Raw genomic sequence first — 20,129 nt, forward strand, 5'->3', positions numbered from 1 at the left:
ACACCAAAGACTTTATGCCAATTACAGTAAACAAAAATAAAAAATAAAATTAAGTAGGCTATTTAGAATTCAAACGGAAGTGACAAAAGCTTTGTAACAAAAACTAGTTCAAAAATTGGTACTGATACCTCCGTGCTTCAATGGATTAAAAGGCCAAACACTTCAACTTTTTCATTTAAGAAGCCAAGAAGTTAAGAGCAGTTATATGTAAAAGCCACTACCAGCACACAGACAGGCACAGTACGTAGGGCAGGCAAAAGCAGCAATTGCAGATAAAACCAAACCACGTTTGAATTATCATCTAACAAAATATCAGATGGTGATTTTATGAGCAAAATCTCTGGTTAGATGTCTAAACTCAAGGTTATTCATCCTCACAAAAAATAAAGTATTTCCTGAAATAATTTACCCTACTACATACTCCCCATCTGCTTCCCTTCACTATTTATCCACTTTGCTTTTCTCTTTACACTGAAGAGAAAAAAGCTTTCACATAACTCTTCAGAAAGACACACAAGGGCCTTTTTCACCCTGACTTTAACGTAATTGGTATCAAATCAAGGTAGTTCAGAAAGATACATGCAGCTCCTCTGTGCAATAGTGTCATACATTTTCAAAACCACCAATTTTAAATCACATGGAAAAAAAAGGCAAACAACATTCCAAACCCACAGGTAACTTAGATTAAGCAAAAGAACTAACACTGACCAAATTTATTTTAATTTTCTTGACACCATGAATAATGTAAGGAAGTGAATAAGAACATGTCAAGAAATTTACTGAAATGCAAAATGCCTCTATGCAGACAATTTTTAGCCAAGTTTACTGGCTCCCACCACCTGTACATCATGCAAAACTCTTAGAATGCCTAAAACAAGTTTTAATTTTAGGACAAAACTCCACAGCCACATAAAAACCATGTTTAGAACGAGGCCTCATTCACAATCTCACCCAGAACCTGGAGCACTGCAAATGAATGCAAAAAACCTTCAGCTGGCTCCATACACCACCAGCTCAGGTCTCTGCTTCCCATTCTCGTGCCCCAAGGCTGCTCCCAACCCACAGTTCCTCTGGAAGCAGCACTACTGCTCAGGTTCATGCTGCTGCCAGTAATTCCTCACAGACCTGAACTGATTTTGTGTAGAGCTGCACAAGCACACAGGATAGTTTATCTGTATGTAAATCCAAGATAATGAATGCACAGTTGACCACATCCTGTTTGCTGTAATATCAAACCAGGTTCTCCCTATGCTAATTACTGAATAAGCACTGAAGTATGAGGGACTCTGCTTCAAAGAACTCTAAGTGCAAGACACATTACAAAGGCTGATACAACAAGAAACCAAATTGATAAAGTGAGAATAACGCAGTCATTCACATGAAGAGTCAACAATGCATACCAGGTACTTGGAGACATCAAGGCAGGTGGAAATATAAAGGAGTATGTTGGAAAGCATAAGGACTCTTGTGAAGATACTTAATAAAGTCATAGCTAACACTAAGTCCACGTGTAGGAGGAGGTAGCAACTCACCACCTGACACCACATGAGACAATTCACAGTGGGTGGGAACTGGTCAAATTCCTCACCGGCCAAAACTATCACCTGCAGTTCGAAATGCTGGTTAAAAGATCAGAAACTGTGCAGATGCACGGAAACAGCAAATGTGACTGGAAGGAGTGATTAAGAAAGAGTCTCTAAAGAATAGAAGTCACACAGAACAAAGTTGTTTGCACAGTCAGGTGATTGCAATTACTCTCCTTTTCCCGCTCTGATGACAGTTCACATAAAGCTGCCTATTCCATGCACTACGTGCTGGAAAATACTAAAAATACAAACCAAGTATCTGCAAAATTCAATGCTGTAATTTTCTTCTCTCTAGCTAAGGAAGTGCTTTAAAGCATATCACAGAAAATGTCTCAGTGCTTGTCTTTCAGTTCAAACAAATGAAACCACGTTGCAATACATCACAAAATACTTTTTTTAGCTACTCGAAATCAAAGAGAGGGGAAAGACAGACATTTCCTCTTTCCAGCTATGTCTGCTATCAGAACCGAGAGTCACAAGCAGGCAAAAAGGTGATATCTCACTATGCAGTTTGCAAGACATTTAATTTTTTTTTTTAAATAGAAGGCCCAACCTTATAACTCACTCAAAAAACTTACAGTATCTGCCCCATATCATACAGCACTAGCATGACAGAAAAATCTCACCAAGAACTTATTAAACAAGGTGTTTTAACAGAGCATAGATTTTCCAAAGCAGGAATCAAATGCCCTCCCCCTCAGCTTTCCTCTAGACACAATGGAAAATCCTTCCAGTTTAAGATTTCTTTTCCTGGTTTGTGACGCTTGAAAAGTTTTACTTTTTTGCAAGTTTGAGAAACTGCTTAAATCATACATTCAACAACCATAACATGGGTTTCTAGTTTGGTGGAGATAAATGCTACTGGAACTAATTGATGACAATGGCAAACTAAAAATTAAACTAGAGCAAACCTAAACACAGAAAGATAATACTTAGAAAAAAGTTGTTACAGAACTTGTTGCTTGCAGAAACAGAAAAAAGTCATCTTCCCAACAGCTTCAGATGGATGTTAACTTTACAGGGAGAACAACCCATCAATCAGCTAAGATAAAACTTGAGTTTTTACAATGAAAAACTATCAATTTAAGTATTTGTGTTGCATTGTTGATTAACACTTGAAAAAGTCTTAAAAAATTTATTTATGAAAATTCTTTTGAAATCACTTAAAAATTGTTGTATTTCACAACTACACATTTAAACTGAAGTACAAGTTGCAAACAAAGTTACGAATTTAAAAAATGGACTGCAAGCATATTTAGACTTCTAGGGCAAGTTTTAAGTAAAAACTATAAAAGGAAGAACTAATGACTGAGGAAATGCAATTCCCACTGTGAGGTCAGGAAACAGATTATGGTGTTCTCAATTTGAATGAAGAGATTATGTTCATTGTTTCAAGAGATGGCTACATGACTGTGAGGTCTCATATGGGAAATTATTTCCCAATTTCTATTGCACAAACATATTAGTCTATCTTATTTGAACAATACAATCTTATTAAAACCAAGGCCAAATTTTTGCTAGGAATTTTCTGTTTCATCCTGTTAAGTATTTGCACATTTCATTAGTTCAATAGCATCCATACATTTTCTCATGGCTGTATTAGCTCTAACAGACCCTGACAGAAGTCATGATGGACACTTGCAAAAATTGATACATACAGCTTCAACTCCAGACCACAGAAGTGCTAAAAAGCTCTTGAACTCAGGAAGACTCTTCCCTTTGTTCTTTTCCCTTCCCCTCCAAGGAAGGATTTTTCTTTGTTACAACAGCTACTCACAAAACTTTGAGATGTTTGTCAATTGTAACACAAATGAGTTGCAGCAATTGCAGCTCAACTGAAACTTTGTGTAAAGACACAATTTTTGTTCTTCTGTTTACAGCACCACCACCCTTTGGATTTTTGGAAAAGGCTGCTACAGCCAAAGCTTTTCTCTGTCAGTCTTGCTTATCAACTCTTGCTTCTTCAATAGCAAGAAGTAAAGTCACACAGGTCATGTTAAAATTCACAAGCCAAAGTATTTAGATTAAGCTAATGAAGTGTTTAACTACCTTTGCCATGAGGGAGAAAAGTAGACTGAGCTGAACTAGGAAAAGACAGGACAAGTAGCTTGGGCAGTATCACACTGCTATAGCTCCTTGCTTCAGAGATGGGAAGAATGGGAAGAACACTTGCAAGTGGTCTGAAATCCTAGACAAAATATCCCGAGTTTACAAAAAACTTCTTTGTCTGTAACTCCAAATACTATGTACTGATTGATGATCATTAAGCCTGTGTATCCTAGACAATTCTGCATTTCTGAAATTATGACAAACAGATCACCAACCTATTGCAGCCCCATGGGGATGTGAACAAAAGGATGATGCCACAGCAGACAGTGGTCTTCCTCAGATGCTCTGCTACCAAAGAGACTGAAATGCTTTTTTAGCCTTGAGGGAAAGAAAAATTGTCAAAATCCCAAGTGAAACAGTTTTTCTACTTAGTTCATTATACTTTATAACTCTTTTCACTACTAAGTATTTTAAAGAGAGATTAATGAGACTCAGGGATGATTATCTCTAAATTAAGGAATTAATACTTAACCTCATCAGTGACTGGATGGTCATGACTGTTTTAATATGTCAGGTGACAGTGGTGGTCTCCTGACTCAAATTAACATTTCTGGCTTTGACATCTTGTACTGAGGAGTTGTGCATGCACTAGCATTCAGCTGAGTGTCCGAAGATTTTTGGCTATCACCGCTCATACAAATGTATGCTCCTCCAGCTTCTGCCCTCTCCTATGCTACCAATTATTGTGTAAAGCCTCCCGCTCTGCCTGCAAAGTAGCTCAAGTCTCTGAAGTGTTGGCCATTAGTAACTGTTGTCCACCACTTTAATTTTTGTTGCTACAGCTCAAGCAGCCATAGAAGAACATGGCAGACTGAGAATGTCAACAATATTGCATGTTTCTGTGCTTCTTATGCTGAAATGTTCTGTAAAACAAGGATGTTAGTTCTGAGCCAGTGGTTGGTTAATTTGGGCACCAATCTGTCAAATGCACACTTAGCAAAAGGAATTTTCCATTTGAACCAAGTGTTGAATCCCATGTGACTGTGGTGTGTTTGAATTTGCTGCTCTTCTCTTAAATGCATGTGCCACCTGGAGCTCTTCCATCAGTCTTGATAATTTCCAGACTAGCATACATTAGGCCTCACTACTACCATGGATCTCCAGGATACCCCAGTTGCTTTTTCCTGGTGCTATCAAAGCCCTGTAATGCTACTGTGTATTAACATATAATAGAATATTTTAGCTGGAAGGGAACTTGTAATTCAACTACTTGATCACTTCATGGCTGACCAAAAGTTAAAGCATCTTATTAATGGCATGAACTGCTTTCCAACTATTGACACTTCAGTGATAATTCCCACGGTTCATTCCTCAATAAGCCCTTATCAGGGACACTGACAAGCAATTCTTCAGTCTTTCAACCACAGTAAAAATTAAATATCCTACTAGACAAATAATGATCTTTACTAAAGACATTTTCTTGCCTTATGTTCAGTTCTTTTGAAGATATTTCAGATGACTTTCAAAAGACCAAGATAATCTTTCCCTAGTCTTCCCAGAATTTATTTCTTGCAATTAATGAAGTATATTTATCAACTTCTTATTCTCTTACTGAGCTTCTTTAGCACTTTAACTAATTTGAAGATTCTTCACAATCTATCACTGATTCCAGCCAAGCTGACCTGTCAGTCTTACTGCTCCCAACAACTCTTTCTACTCACTTCTACGTATCACGCAGAGTTAGTCAAAAAGTATCAGGTATCTTCTGGTATGAAAGTAGATACAAGTTTTTTACACACTCTGTATTTACTTGAATCCACCAGTTAAGGCCTCAGGCTCATGCTACTTACTTGACAGAAGACTATTACTGGAAGACAGGATCAGGCACAATACTCAGGAAGGAGTAGTTCGGATTTTGGTGGAGAGTTGGGGTTGTTCAGCCTGGAGAAGAGAAGGCTCCCAGGAGACCTTACTGCACCTTCTAGTACCCAGAGGGGTACAGGAGGGCTGGACCAAAGCATGAAGGGATAGGGCAAGGGTAAAACAGCTTCAAACTGACAGACAGCAGGTTTATACCAGGTGTTTGGCAGGAATTTTTTACTGTGAGGGTGATGAGGCACTGGAACAGGTTGCCCAGAGAAGCTGTGGATGCCCTTGGAAGTGTTCGAGGCCAGGCTGGATAGGGCTTTGGGCAACCTGATCTAGGGAAACATATTCCCTGTGCATGGCATGGGGGAGCTCAAACAGGATGATCTTTAAGGTTCTGTACAACCCAAACCATTCAGTGATTCTTTGGACATCTGACATTACAAGATGTTTATCTACTACAGTTGCTTCTATTAATTTTTTTCCATTTTTTCTTTCAGTGCATTAAAAAATTCTCTTTTTTAACCTACAGAGTCAGTGTAGTAGACGAAAAACAATCCCAGCTAAACTCCTTCCACTGTTTGCATAAATACAGATTTTAGAAAACCCATTTCTTTAGTACTTCTAACTCTACATTTTTCTGTTCTTAAAAAAAAAACCAACAACCCCCCATTAACTAAATCCCAAAAAACACAGGTACACAGAAGTCAAAGAACTGAAATGATGAAGTCCCCATATCTGTCCATGATTTCTGCTAGTTTATACTGCTAAGGAAGAATGAGAACAAATGAGTTAAAATATGGCACAACAGTAAGATTATGATTACATTAAGCTGGAAACTACTATTCCCACATGAATAATGGACAGCAAAGAGTAGCTTCACCTTCACTAAATCATAATGCACAGAACCACTGAAGCACTTCAAAAATTAAGAGTAGGTCTTCTGCATCCCCCATTGAAGTTAACAGAAAACACATAAGAGGTTCATGACGTTTACTTGTGGGAGGAACCCAGAAGTATTTGGATGAACCTAACTGTCCTAAACAAAGCTGCTGATAAAGGCAAGGCTCTGATCACTGAGGATGGAAAGCAGGTGGCAGAAGAGAGATGCAACTCTTATTCAGCTTTTACTTATCCATGAATAATTTTATCTACACAACATATCAGCCTTGCTTAATGCTAGTGAAAATCAGCACCATTACCTCTGCAACTTCCACTAGCAAGGAAAAATTCAACATTTTCATTCTCAGCAAGTACATCCAAATGGCCAAATACAATATTATAGAGTTTTAAATTTACAAAACTGCTTTATGGTTTCTGTACAAGTATTAATGTGATACAGCACGAAGCAGGATGTCAGGTAAAAGGTTTTTTATTTTGCTACGTAGGTCAATACTAAGAGGAAGAAAATAGTAAAAGGGTAAAGCCAGAAACAAAATGCCAAAAGAAATTAAAGAATGTGAAACAACAGGTGAAGAAAAAGATGAAGACACAACAGGCATTCCTGCTTGTAAGGTCAGCAAAATTTGTTTATTTACATTTGCTCCTATACTTACTACATTTTTTTGAGTACAATCCCTAAGCCCTTGGGCTGGGAAAGGTGCAAAAAATTCCTTGTGGACTTAAACTGTGGCACACTACAAGAATCCTGGGGGAGAAAGTAATTCCTACCTTCAAATCCAAACAAAGTTTTTAAAGGAAACTTGGGAAGCTGTATCAATCAAATATTTAAGGGCAAAAGGCTTAAGACTGGACTTTCTTTTTCTTCTTGATTTCTGTCTGCAAAAGGAAAGTTACATTTTAATCTACACTTAATTCTACTTCTATTTCACCTCAACAAAACAGTTTTATCTGTAAGTGTTACAACTAAGACTCAGCGCTAAGTGCATATTACTTCTCATAAAGCCTACCAGAAGTGAGTGCCTTTTCAAACTGAACCAATTGCTTTGCATAAATTCAAAACTAATTATTTTATCATATTCTGATAGAAAACAGGTGCTCAGAGAAATACGAAACGCTTATGCAAGTTAAACAAATGGTTCCAACTGAACATTTCAAAATGATTTTATGCAGTTTCATTTATAACTGCTTTAACAAAATTAATTGCAAGTTTTAGAGTTTGGATTATTACAGCCTTGAAAAAGCAGTTTAATTCACACATACTGTTCTTAAAGATGTGATTTTGACACAAAACACAGCAACTGCTCCAATGAAAAACAAATCAACGACCTTCTGCATGACCTGTATGAATGCCATCTCCTGTGGGCCAGCAGTGTTTGCTGGACACACAGCTGCCCTCCAGCCTGCTGCTGGAAGAAATTCCAGCTGTGGCATGGAGACTGTCCACTGAGGAGTACCTGGATACTGGAAAGACCTGACACCACAGTTACAGGGATGGTGTGAGCAGTCTTTCCACCTGAACTGGGCCCTGATGTTACTGCAGCTACTGTCCCAGCCAGGCCAACCTCTACTCCAACCCCACTGGCTTCCTGACCAATGTTCATATCCATCATTCCTCTGATCTCCTGCCAGAACACTTCATTCATGCCTAGGAAGACACCAAGGAATGCTCATTCCATACAGAAAACTAAAAAGAAAAACTCTTGATAACATAAAAGGCTTTCCCACACATCTTTAGATATGAAGCTCTTATAGTTAGGATTGGGGAAAAAAAAAAAAAAAAAAGAAGCCCAAGCAATAGAAGAACAATATTTATTGGTCAATGTTTTCTGATTTAAACCCTGAATCTTAAAAAACACTGCCAAACTAGGATGCTGAAAGAAAAATAGGACCACTGAGCTTTTTACAAAAGAATATATTAAAATCGTAGAGCTCCATACATTATAAGCGCTTGCCCACATATTTCTTTGCTAAAAAAAGTCAAAATACAGTTTTTGATCACAAAGGCAGCAGTTTCTTTTACATTATTACTCAGCATGATGTGTAAAACCACTAGTTCTGTTATACAGCTATGTCTGATTCTATAATTAGTAGACTATGCAACAAAATAGCACAGAAAACTAACTTCTCTACCCTAACTACATCTCACTCTTACACCCCAGCCTCAGTTCTTTCAAACGTGTTAAGTCACGTAACATCCTAACACAGTAATTGACATTAAATGCCTCTAACCCACACAACAGTACATTTGGGGGTCTTCACAAAATAAAGATTTCAGGCTCAGATTAAAATTAAGTTTGTCAGCTCTTTTGTGAAACATTTATGACTTGGCTTAATACAATTATAAATGACAACAATAAAACACTCTGGTATCGACAAAACCCTCTCAGGAAAAAATACCTGTCCCTGCCTGAACACCCACACCTAATGATCTCCACACATTCTTAATCTACCATAACTGATGTATTATCAACCTTTTAGTATGTGGATGGACATAAATAAAACACAAAACACTACCTACGAACCTAAAGTAAGTACTTTTGATGGAGAAAAAAAATTCAAGTCCAAGAAATGTCTTATTTTCCATGCTAAATGCAAGTGTCAAGTCCAATTAAAATCTACCATATACGGATAGATATTTAATCAGAATACAACACTTAAACAGAAACTAAACTAAAACTTAACAGAATAAAACTCGTCCTTTAATCCCTCTACAGAATTCTACCTTATTCACTGAATCTTACAGACCACCAAATGGCCCATCTTTAAGGAAATATATCATATAGAGACAATCATATGAGAGGAGTACATTTTTAATAATCTTGAACAATCTTGGTTTTGTGAGCAATGCATGATCTAAAGCTACTTTTTCTTATCAGTACTGTTACAGTAGATATTTGCTTATTGTCAACATACTCTAGTAACATCAATTCTGCAACTTCTTCAGACTATGTGATTAACTCATCATTGTATCATGTCAGGACAAAAATTTAAGCAATATATACCCTAAAGGAGACAAATAGAAGATAGTTGAAAAATTAATCAAGCCAGACAGACTCCTTATTTTTAGATCAACTACACAAAGTCATTTCCAGCAAGTTCAGCTTTGTATTTAATCAATATACACACCTGAAGAGTTACGGAACTTAATGCAGCTTTTAAAAACTCACTTCCTCTTTTAAGAGATTTATGATCTAATTCCACATGGAACTTCCTATCAGCCATGCAAAATGTATGACTAGTTCAATCCAGCACTCAAAATTCTTCCTGAAAAAAACATGGATGAAATCTAAGAGCAAAGTTATGAACATAGGTCTGACATGACTCCACTTATTTCCACTAGGATTTACATATTGAAAGCATTATATGGTAAGACAGACAACCAGACCTATTACCTGTAACTGAGACTTTTGCCAAAACCTTAATGAAGCAAGAGGCAACCTATCCTGGAGTTATATGAAAAAAAAATGAATTAAAAATAATCACAATTACAAAATATATACCAGATTACTTAGTCAAATATCCACAAATATTTGTTGCCAAAAGTAAGCCTGCTAGAAAGGGTGCAGATGTGCTATTTAGCACAGCCTGCAGAGGACAGAGGATCATATCACTAATCAAGTTTAGTGCAAATAGAGGCATACACAGAGCTGGCAAAGAAATCAAATGTGGATTATTACTGAGAGTCTTTTGCTACAGAATTTTGCATTTCCTTCTCAACTCCTAAGATGGCTGTCATAACCTCCTCAGACATATTTCTTCCCCATACCTACAACTTTTAAATAGCCATGCTTAGGAAAAAAAATCTGTTAAGCAATCATGAAATGCAATCTTTTAGAGATATGTGGTCTTTATTTGTAAGCTAAACATTTCACATATCAGCTCTTGCCTACTATTCTGAAAGCTACAGCAGGTATTCTGAGTGAGACCGAAACTGAATCTTGCTATAAAGTTTCAGCATGCAAGCCATTGCTATAAAACAAATTTTATACAACTTGTTTGAAATGACACTGAAGCAGTTAGAACTGAATCCTTTACACGTCTTTGTGTAATTTAAAACACTTTTCTACCACATGACTGTGTAGTGCCTCCAACTTCATTATTAGCAACACTAAAGAATTGGTATTAATTGTTGTAGGAGCTTTTAAATGAAAGATTTCTTGACCTGTTTCCAAGACAAAGGCCAGGACACTGACTTTGTGGCAACACTAGAATTGTTGCACTATGTGGAATAATCAAGACAACAGTTATGTTATGGGTGGGGAAATCCAAATTAAATGAGGCAAACATTTTCACCTAAATTATTTTAAGAGAAAGAAGACTGATAACTCTCCCATACACCTACACCTTTGATATACACAATGAGAAGCATCATGGTCTTCTGGTATGCTGTTTCCTTTGTAGAGTTTCTATCAAACTTTTTAAAAATAAATGTAATATATTAATGCTTGTTTTACAGGAGATTCTCAACACAGAATTTAACACTCAAGACAATTAAGTTTCTTTTTAGTGCAACACACAGTTAATTTTTATATAATTCCACATGAAAAAAAAAAAGCAGGAAGACATAAAGCAGGAATTCAAACCCTTTACTGGCTTACTTGCCTCTGTGTATAAAAACTTGCTCTAATAATTTTGGGGTTCTGGAAACCACTGTACAAAGAAAAAGATGAAATTACCAAGGAGAATGCTTCTACAGATGCTGGTTATTCAGTGCACATTCACATATCATTAAATCAAGGGGAGGAGGCAATATCTAAAAGTGAACTAGAAAGTGCTGTTTAAAAATCAGATCTACTTCACAGTATTCAGCAAGCTGATATTCTGTTAACATACTTGCCCTAAACATCTGCAACATCTGGCTCACGGAGAACATTGCAGAGAAACACCCAAGGAAAACAGCTACATAAAGCCTTCAGTGTACTCTACAATCCAATGTAAGATTTAATATATACTGTCATAACAAGAGGCATCTTCTCATAAAAAGACAGGCAAGCCCAGTTTTTTCAGCCGACTACTTGCACTATTAGCTCAATCACGATACCAGATACAATTACAATGGCCTCAGCACTGTGCCAAAATATTCAGTACTACAGAGTGATACTACAGAGAGAAAAAAAACCCAAACCTATTCTTATTAATGCAGAAAAAATACAATTCGAAGAACATGGACTTTCCTATGTGCAACATCCACATAATAAACTGCAGAATGTGCATTATCAAGCAGTTTCTCACATGCATTTGCCTACTAACCATTCTGCTGGGACAAATTCCAAATTTTCAACTCTCTGAACACTTCAGAAAACTGTCAGGTGATTTGGTGTCATTTCCACACATATAACCCGAACTACACCACCACCAAATTAGCATTTCCCTTTTTATTCGAGTTTCCTTCTCCCACTTCCCTAGCATATTTATATTCGCATTGACACAGAATTGTTGAGCACAGAAAAGTAGGCAACATTTCCCTCAGCTTCTCAACAAAACCGTAACTGTTGTTGTTAACATCTGGTTTAAAACCTAGACATGACTAAATGTAACCAAATTCTAAAATGTGACAAAATACTATGCTTTATATGTAAAAAATGTAACATGGCATAGTAATTACATTTCGAATGCATTCATATCCCACATACCTGAAGAGCTACACCATCAGCTCATTGCAACTACGAAGGCCTGATCTCTCAGTTGAGATGAAACAAAGAGAAAGTAAAATAAACCTCAAAGTATTTTTTAACATGTAACATATAAGTGACTATCAGGCCATTTATGAAGTTTTACCGAGTATCGTTTCTCATACACATCTAATTACTCAGGAAAAAGCATCCCAAAATCAGGTGATAAGGACCTCTTTATCACATCTCAAACACGCTGCACATTTTGGTATTAAGCCATCTTGCTACAAACTGTAAACCATAAGAATATAAACCGTCCCAAATATATTAATTTTCTCTCAAGGAAATAGGAGTCTGGCCTTAGGAAATACACGAAAGAAAAAATGCCAAACCAAAAAACAAAAATCTATGCTCAATAACTGCCACAGAGATTAACCCCAAACTGTTCGCTGCACGCACGATCCACTCAGGACAGGAGGCATTTTCCTCAACTTTTTTTATTGTGGTCTGCACAGGCACGTTCGAAGCAGAATCAAACCCTACCGCTTCATTGTGTGCTACCAGCTACCAAAGGCATCTGGCCTTCTCGCTGCACTCTAAGGAAGCGGTTATTATCTCTAAGAGGACTACAAAAATAACACAAGTTTTTCGTACGTTCGAACAAAGCCCGTGTGATCCCAGCCACGCAACGGCCCGTGGGGTCCGAGCGCCGCCCCCGTCTGCTCTGCCCCTGAACCGGAGCCCATTGTAGCCCCAGCGCCGCGCCGCCCCCGTCTGCCCCGGGCCCCCGGCGCTCCCCGGGCACCAGGCTGGCCCAGCACACCCCGCCGGGCCGGGGGCGGCTCCTCCCGAGCCCCTCCGAGCGCACAATGCCGCCCCTCCCTCCCCCGGCGCCGCCGCCCCTCACGGCGCTCGCTCCGTCCCCACCTCGGCGCCGCTCTCGGGCGGACACAAAGGCGGCGAGGCCGCCGCGCAGGCCCCGCGCCGCCCGGTGACCTGCCACAACATGGCCCCCTCCCTCCTCCTCCTCCTCCTCCTCCTCCTCCTCCTCCTCCTCCTCCCTCTCCCCTCCCTCGGCGCGCAGCCGAGCCCGCAGACAAAAGGGGGCTGGAGGAAGGGGGGCCCGCCCGCCCGCTCCGCCCGCCAGCGGCCTTCCCAGCGCGGCGCGGGCCCCCCGGGGGTACTCACGGGCTGGCTGGCGGCGATGGAGCCGGAGCGGCCGCTGGGACACGCCTGCCCGCCCGCCGGCCCCTTCCTCCTCCTCCTCCTGCCGCTCCCGCTGGGCGCCGCTCCTTCCTGCCTCCCCTCCCGCCCGCCCGGGGTTCACAACAACATGGCGCGGAGGGACAGGGACAGCGAGAGCGCGGCTGAACCTCCCCGGCCGCTCCCCCCGGCCGCCGCCGCCGCTCGGCCCCGCCGCCCCTGCCCGCCCCGGCCCCGCCGCGCCTGCGCGCCCCGGCCCGGCCCGCGGGGAGGCGGAGGGAGGAGGCGGCGGCCCCCGGCCCCTTCCGCCGCGCATGCGCTGCCCGCCGCCCCTCAGCGCGGACACCGCGGGAAGGGGATGTCCGCGACCCTGTCCGTGTCCTTCCCGCCACAGGACGGGGTTAGTGTTTGTGTGTCTGTGTTTGTGCTCACTCTCAGTTACTGTGTCCGGTTCTGGGCTCCTCAGTGCAAGAAAGGCAAGGAGCTATTGAAGAGGTCCAGCGAAGGCCACAAAGATGGTGATGGGTCGGGAGCATCTCCTGCATGAGAAGAGACTGCGGGAGCTGGGCCTGTTCAGTCAAGAGAAAGCACAGAGGGTATCTCATTAATGCGTATAAGTATCTCAAAGGCAGATACCAGAGGATCACAGAATCACAGACTATGCTGAGTTGCAAAGGACCCATCAGAATCATCAAGTCCAACTCCTGGCCCTGCACAGGATATCCCAAGTCACATCATGTGCCTTAAAACATTGTCTGAGCGCTTCTTGAACTTTCTCAGGCGTGGTGCTGTGACCACTGCGCTAGGGAGCGTGTTCCAGTGCTCAGCAAACCTCTGGGTGAAAAACCTTTTCCTGATATGTAACATAAACCTCCCCTGACTCAGCTTCAAGTCATTCTCTCAGGTCCTGTCACTGATCACCCAAGAGAAGAGATTAGTACTTGCCCTTCCACCTCCCCTCATGAGGATGTTGATGACTGAAATGAGGTCTCCCCTCAGTTTCCTCCTTCCTGAAGTGCCTGGCACCTGGATGGTGCCAGACTTTTGAGGCGTGCCCCGCAACAGGACAAGGAGCACTGGATATGAATTAAAACACATGAAGTTCCACTTCAACGCAAAGAAGAACTTTACATTGAGGGTGACAGAGCACTGGAAAAGGCTGCCCAAGGAGGTCATGGAATCTCCCTCTCTGGAGACTTTCAAAACTCGCCCGGACACAGTTCTGTGTAACCTGCTCTAAGAGACCCTGCCTTGGCAGTGGGCTGGACTAGATGATCTGCAGAGGTCCCTTCCAACCCTAACAATTCTGTGATTCTGTGATTTTAGGTCGTTCGGGAAGTGTGGTGGTGGGAAGTGGTGCCTACCTGAGGGCCTGGGTGGTGAGGCCCATTTGAGGGGTCCCCAGCGATCCCTGGTGGCTCCCAAGGTCCCCACACCCAGCACCACTTGTAGCAGGAGTGTTTGCATGTGTGTGTTACAACAAACAGAAATGCATCTCAGTAGTTACTAATTTATTAAATAACTGCTGTGCCTGTAGTTACTGTGTGGTGATTTGGGACAAAGAGCCAATTATTCCCTTCCCTTCAGAGAGTTAAAGATGGGATCACTGTTACAGCCAGGCGGTGCTGTTGGTAAATACAGTTCTGGTGCTGACAGACATTGCCAGTGATGGGTCTTGATAATCTCAGTCAATACAAGCATAAATTCTCCACATTCAGCAACCCCTAAAAATTAGAGGGATCTCTGCATGACAGTGACATTTCACAAGAAAATCCCCTATTTTTCCTTTTTACTGGTTCTTCAAGAGCCTGGTTAGAGAGTGCTCCATTGCAGGAAACAGTGACAGATGCCATCCACAGGTCAAAGCTTCAGACAAAAGCTGGCTCTCAGTGCTGTGGGCACTGCATGGTCACTGCTTCTGACCCCTTGTTGTGTGGCAGGGAGGAGTCAGGCCCTGCCTGTCGCAGTGGGCTGCAGGAATAGCGTCTGTACTGGTGCTACTGCTGGCGCAGCAGTTGTGTGGATGAGATGTCTGTGACTACCAACTGTGTTCTTAAAAATAGAGATGTCTCAAAGGAGAAAATCCTCACTGTTTTCAGTATTTATAGACATGGCTAAGAACATAAAAGTTCCCAGCTCCTGATAAAGATAGAAACATTTCTGCAAGAAATGAAAATGATTTCTTGAGCCTAATACTAGTCAGCTAAATACCCAGATGTCTGCAGCCTGCTGCCACTCGCATGGCTAATCTCTGTGATCCCCAGTGTCCTGTCCCATGGCCACCTGGGGCTGTCTCCAGGGAGGCTGCAGGGCTGAAAAGCCAATTCCTGTGCTTACTGAGGAGAGAAGGCCTCTAAGTCACAGCCTCCAGGCCAGCCCTTCCCTTTGTGCAGACCAGCTGGGACTGAAGGAAACCCTGTTATGCTCTTGGCATCCTGAACACTTACAGCAGCTGGTCTACATTACACCAGCTCTCCAGCTCTGAGCCTTCTGGGGACCCTGTTTGTCTTCAATAATTCTAATCAGTGTTTGTGTAAAGCATCAAGTGTTCATGAAGAGATCAACATGCATTTGATAAGGATAAGCTTGAATGATTTCCACATCAGTGTGCTTCTCAGTACTGAAAAACCCAACCTGATCATGAAACAGAAAAATGTTTAAGTGCAATCAGTTTGGGAATTGATCTGATAAATACAATTATTTGCTTATTTTCTAAAGTATTTTTCTAAAAAAAAAAAGAATAAACCAAAACAATTCCACCACCACAACTCACAGTTTAATAATGGCACTGCAGTTTTCAACTTCAGCTAAAATATTTTCAACTTTCAGCTAAAATAGTTCAAGAAATGCCTTTCTCTCTTACCTTTATTCTCAGTGGAAACTTTAAAAGTACTTAATACTTTAGGTAGTTTTACTTGGTATCCTCCATTACAAAATGCCTTTCCTAGCTATTCCTCTTTTTAAGCATGTGTTAACAGCTGACTGGGCTCTGCTTTTACTCCAGACGTTTCAGATAAACTCCTTTAACAGAGTTATGCTTTGTTTTTTTCTGTGAATTAAGTATCCTCAATGAAAAATACGAAACAAATACACAGTCTACAGTGTAAGAAAGTAGGCAAGGATACCGAAAGCCTTTGCCTCCCTCCACAGTCGGCCTCTGAGACCTTGTGTAAGGCACTTAACTGAGGAGCGCTCACAGAAACGGAGAGTTGCAGCCCTAACCACGCCCACTCAGCTAGTGCCTAATCATGAAGAAGTCTACATTTTCTAAAGCCACAAACTTCAGGACCTAAAACCCTGGACATGAACAGAATTTATCCTGCTGTACAATGACATTCATGTCCCCCAGCAGTTTTGACAGTTCTGTTAGATCTTGCAGGGTAGCAAGTAATTAACTTGTATTGGTTGAAACAAAAGTATTCCTCCATGAAAATGAAACAACTAGATGTGGTAGACACCCTCAAACCATCTCCACAAAAAATGCAGGACCCTACAAAAGCTTGCACTCTTTTAAAACGAAGCGTGTGACATCCTTCACTCCAAGGACTGGGGAACACCCAGATTTGATTTCGTTGCTCAGGCTTTACAGGCATGGCTTCCTTGGAGAGAGTCCTCAAAATCAGCAGCCTACTTTGGCTGCCCTCTGCTGCAGCTGGGCTGTTCTGCAGGGAGGAAGTCAATATCTTAATCTCAGATCTTCTGCTTAATGGCCCTGCTGGCCTTGCAGTCAGAGAAGCATAGAGTTGATTGTTTTGGAAGGGATTTAATGACCCTCTAGTCTAAACCCCAAGCCTAACTGTGCCCCGTCTAATCCCCAGTCTAGCTGCCATCCTACAGCTTAAGAGAGTCAGTCATAAATGTGTGAGCCTCTGAGTTCTCTGAAACAACAGCTACAATTAACTACCTACACCTTCACTGAGAGATAGCCCTGCAGTTCTGGGGCCGTTGGAGCTATCTGTCCATGTTCCAGAGCAGGGCCATGGAATGGTGGCTTATATCCTTAGCATGTCCCTTGTGAGCTATATCTTGGTAAAATATGCTGATCTGGATGTATGTTTTGTGCATTTGCAGTAGCAGACCCAATTCTGAATTTAATTTTCTCACATCACCACTGCATAGCAAATCTAGGCATCCACTGTATTGGGTTCTGCATTCCATTTTGTCAACAGACTTACAATTAATTAATAAAAGTCAATGAGTCTGAAATGCTACAGTTGCTAGACGTACTTCTAGATGCATTGCTATAGGAATTAATTTGTATTTCATGTTTTAGGCCAGCAGACCATAACACAGAAGAGGGTTTACTGTGATAAGAACTCTGTTCCACCGAGCCAAGCCTCCCCCTTGGTTAATCTGTTCCCAGAGCCTCAGAGAAACAGGCTCAGACTCTTTGCACAGCTGGACTTTCCCATCCATGCATCCTTTTGTCCCACCATTGCTTCACAAGCACAGCCTTTTCCTGCCACAGCCATTCATGTGCTAAGTCAGGGCTGATCTTCTGTTCTATTGCTGTTGACCATGTAACCTGTTCATTACACAGCCTCTGCTGCTTCTCCTTGTACTGATACTCGTCTGAATCCCCTCAATCTTCACAGCCTATTCCTGTCTCAACCCACTCTTCTGATATGGAAACATTTTACTCATATTATGCAACTGCATCCATTTTCCAGTTTTAAAGTTTAAAACTACACATTTTAAGTTTTTTATCCCATGTGTGGGAAGAATTTTTGAGTTAGTCATCTTTCAAATTTCCCATTTAACACAAAAACTGGTTCAAAAAGGCCTTCCCCTAGTGTTATTCCCATAAACACATTTGACAACAGCCAGCCTCTCAGTATGCTGGAAAGGCCAGTCTACTCTATTTCTCAAAACTGTGGTATTATTTCCATTTTTCCTCCTCTACCTCTATGTGCAACTGAAAGTTTCTTCAAGGAAGGCCATGTATTCTGGGTTTTTAGGAACTAGATAGCAACTGGTGTAACATACTGAACTAGTGCACATGAGAACACTTCAGTTTAGCACCAACAGAAAATTCACAGTTGTATTATAGTAAATTTTGTCACTAATCCCATTTTTTGAACGACTCATTACTTTACTACTGTTCTAAAATGCTGATTTGCCATTCAGTTACACACATGGTTGTTGCTTCTGTAGACATTATCAGCAAGATAATAATTCTGCAAGAACAAGAACAAGAGGTTTAAAGGAAATGCATGGGAGGAGGTGTCAGTGAGTGGAGTGCGCAGCCCTGCAGCACAGATCATCATGAACTTGTCCCAGGAAAGAAATGTCTCTCCTGGAAGTGCTTTGCTAATTAAGTCTATGCTATAAAGGCTGAGGAGGTGTCAGCTGAAGACTTGTTTCTCCTGCAGGACAGCTTTGGTCCCCGAGTCATTCATCCCCTCATAATTGGCTGAGGTCTAAACAAACTTCATAAACATACCTCAGAGTCACAGCCAGCAGAGACTGCCATTGTAACACAGCAAGAGTTGCTAATGGCATCGCCTCACATACATGAATGAATGTGAATAGCTGTGGAGTTGCAAAGCCAGAGATAACACCAGCTGGTTTGCATATTCATATTCATGTTCATGTTCACTTCGTTCACAAGAGTGGCATCAATGCTCATCTTAAAACAAAAGCCTGTGTGTCTCAGTTTTTCTTTCCAGTGGAGAATTAAGTTCCAGGATCTCTTTATGATAGAGGCAGGCTGTGGCTCTTAGAGCTGAAGATCATATATGTTACTCAGTAAGAAGAATGAAACCTCAGAGTTAAACACCTAATTAATTGTCACTCATTTCATATAATGACATTCTATTTTCTAAAAAGGGGAAGAAAAGTTCAAAGAAATATTCTAGGCAATGGAAGCATGCACAAGAGCTCTGAATAATAGGGAGTTTGGGGGGTTTTTTTGCACACTTAGGATGACATAATTCAGCCATATCAGAACAAGGAAGAATGGGAAGAATGCAATTTTTTTTCTCTCCTAGGGAAATACATTTTAAAAAACCCGAAGAGAAGTTTTTATTGTTTTCCATGAAATCTCACCAGCTTAACTTGCATGAACTAGAACCTCTCTGTATCTTCAAAAATGAGAAGCTGTAGTGCAAGGGATAAACTAGAAGAAAGATCTGCAACAGTACTTTGGCTTACATCATCTCATGTCTTGGGTTTATTAACATCCTTCTACCTCTTGCCGTATCAAATACTGATCCTCCCAGCTGCCAAAGGTTCTTCTGACAGGGCTCTGGGCAAGCAGCCTGACACCAAGTGGACTTTGCTTAGGGTAACATTTGGACATTTGCAGTCATCTCTGCTCTTTTGGTGTAATCACTAGGCTATAATTTTTTCTTCTGTCTTAACTGCACCTGAAGCTCCTCGGAGTTTCCTGTTATTATATAGTGTGGAGGGGTCCAACCACAAGCAACAAGATGACTGGATGCATAATTTAAGTACCAAAATGGAGCACAGCTGTATAAGCTCAGAGCTAATTCAGCCCTCTGTTCTGACTTATCATTGTAACATGAAGACATACCCACTGGCCCCCATTTCCATGCAGAGAACCCAAACCTTATTCTGTGCCAAACATACCTTCAGAGCAGCAATGCACAACACAGCAAATATAAAATGCCAGACACAGATTGAGGAAAGGAAATTCCATTTTGCTTCCTGAGCGTAAACAAAGTGGTTAAGCCCTGTAATATTGAAAAGTAGGTGCCAATATTATGCACATATTACATAAATAATAACAGTGTATTCATACCTCTGCGGGCTTACCTTTAATTATATCTGCAGGTTTTACAGACTTCTTAAGTACCTTTCTTGTTTCTGATGCATCCCTCTTCCTAAGCAGTTAGTCAAACACCAAACAAAATAAGAAATTCATTGAGCTGAAGCAATGCATTTTTAA

The 20,129-nt window shown here is 41.0% G+C and overlaps 1 protein-coding gene across 9 annotated transcripts in view; it reads right to left on the minus strand.

Annotated features, from left to right (window-relative positions):
• Positions 1 to 20,129, minus strand: part of PUM2 (pumilio RNA binding family member 2) — a 75,114-nt gene extending 54,985 nt beyond the window's left edge. For 7 of the 9 annotated variants that reach the window (XM_085056951.1, XM_085056950.1, XM_085056948.1 and 4 more), the window contains exon 1: positions 12,944 to 13,030. In XM_085056951.1, coding sequence (XP_084913077.1) covers positions 12,944 to 13,024 — 81 coding nt within the window. In that variant the 5' untranslated portion in view covers positions 13,025 to 13,030. Of the gene's footprint in view, positions 1 to 12,943; positions 13,031 to 13,204; positions 13,403 to 13,651; positions 13,789 to 19,996 lie in introns of those variants that run through there. The other 2 variants (XM_085056953.1, XM_085056952.1) reach the window with 2 other exon arrangements.

The sequence above is a fragment of the Lichenostomus cassidix genome, chromosome 3 (genome assembly GCF_008360975.1).
Source record: "Lichenostomus cassidix isolate B80296 chromosome 3, HeHo_3.0, whole genome shotgun sequence".
Taxonomy (NCBI): domain Eukaryota; kingdom Metazoa; phylum Chordata; class Aves; order Passeriformes; family Meliphagidae; genus Lichenostomus; species Lichenostomus cassidix.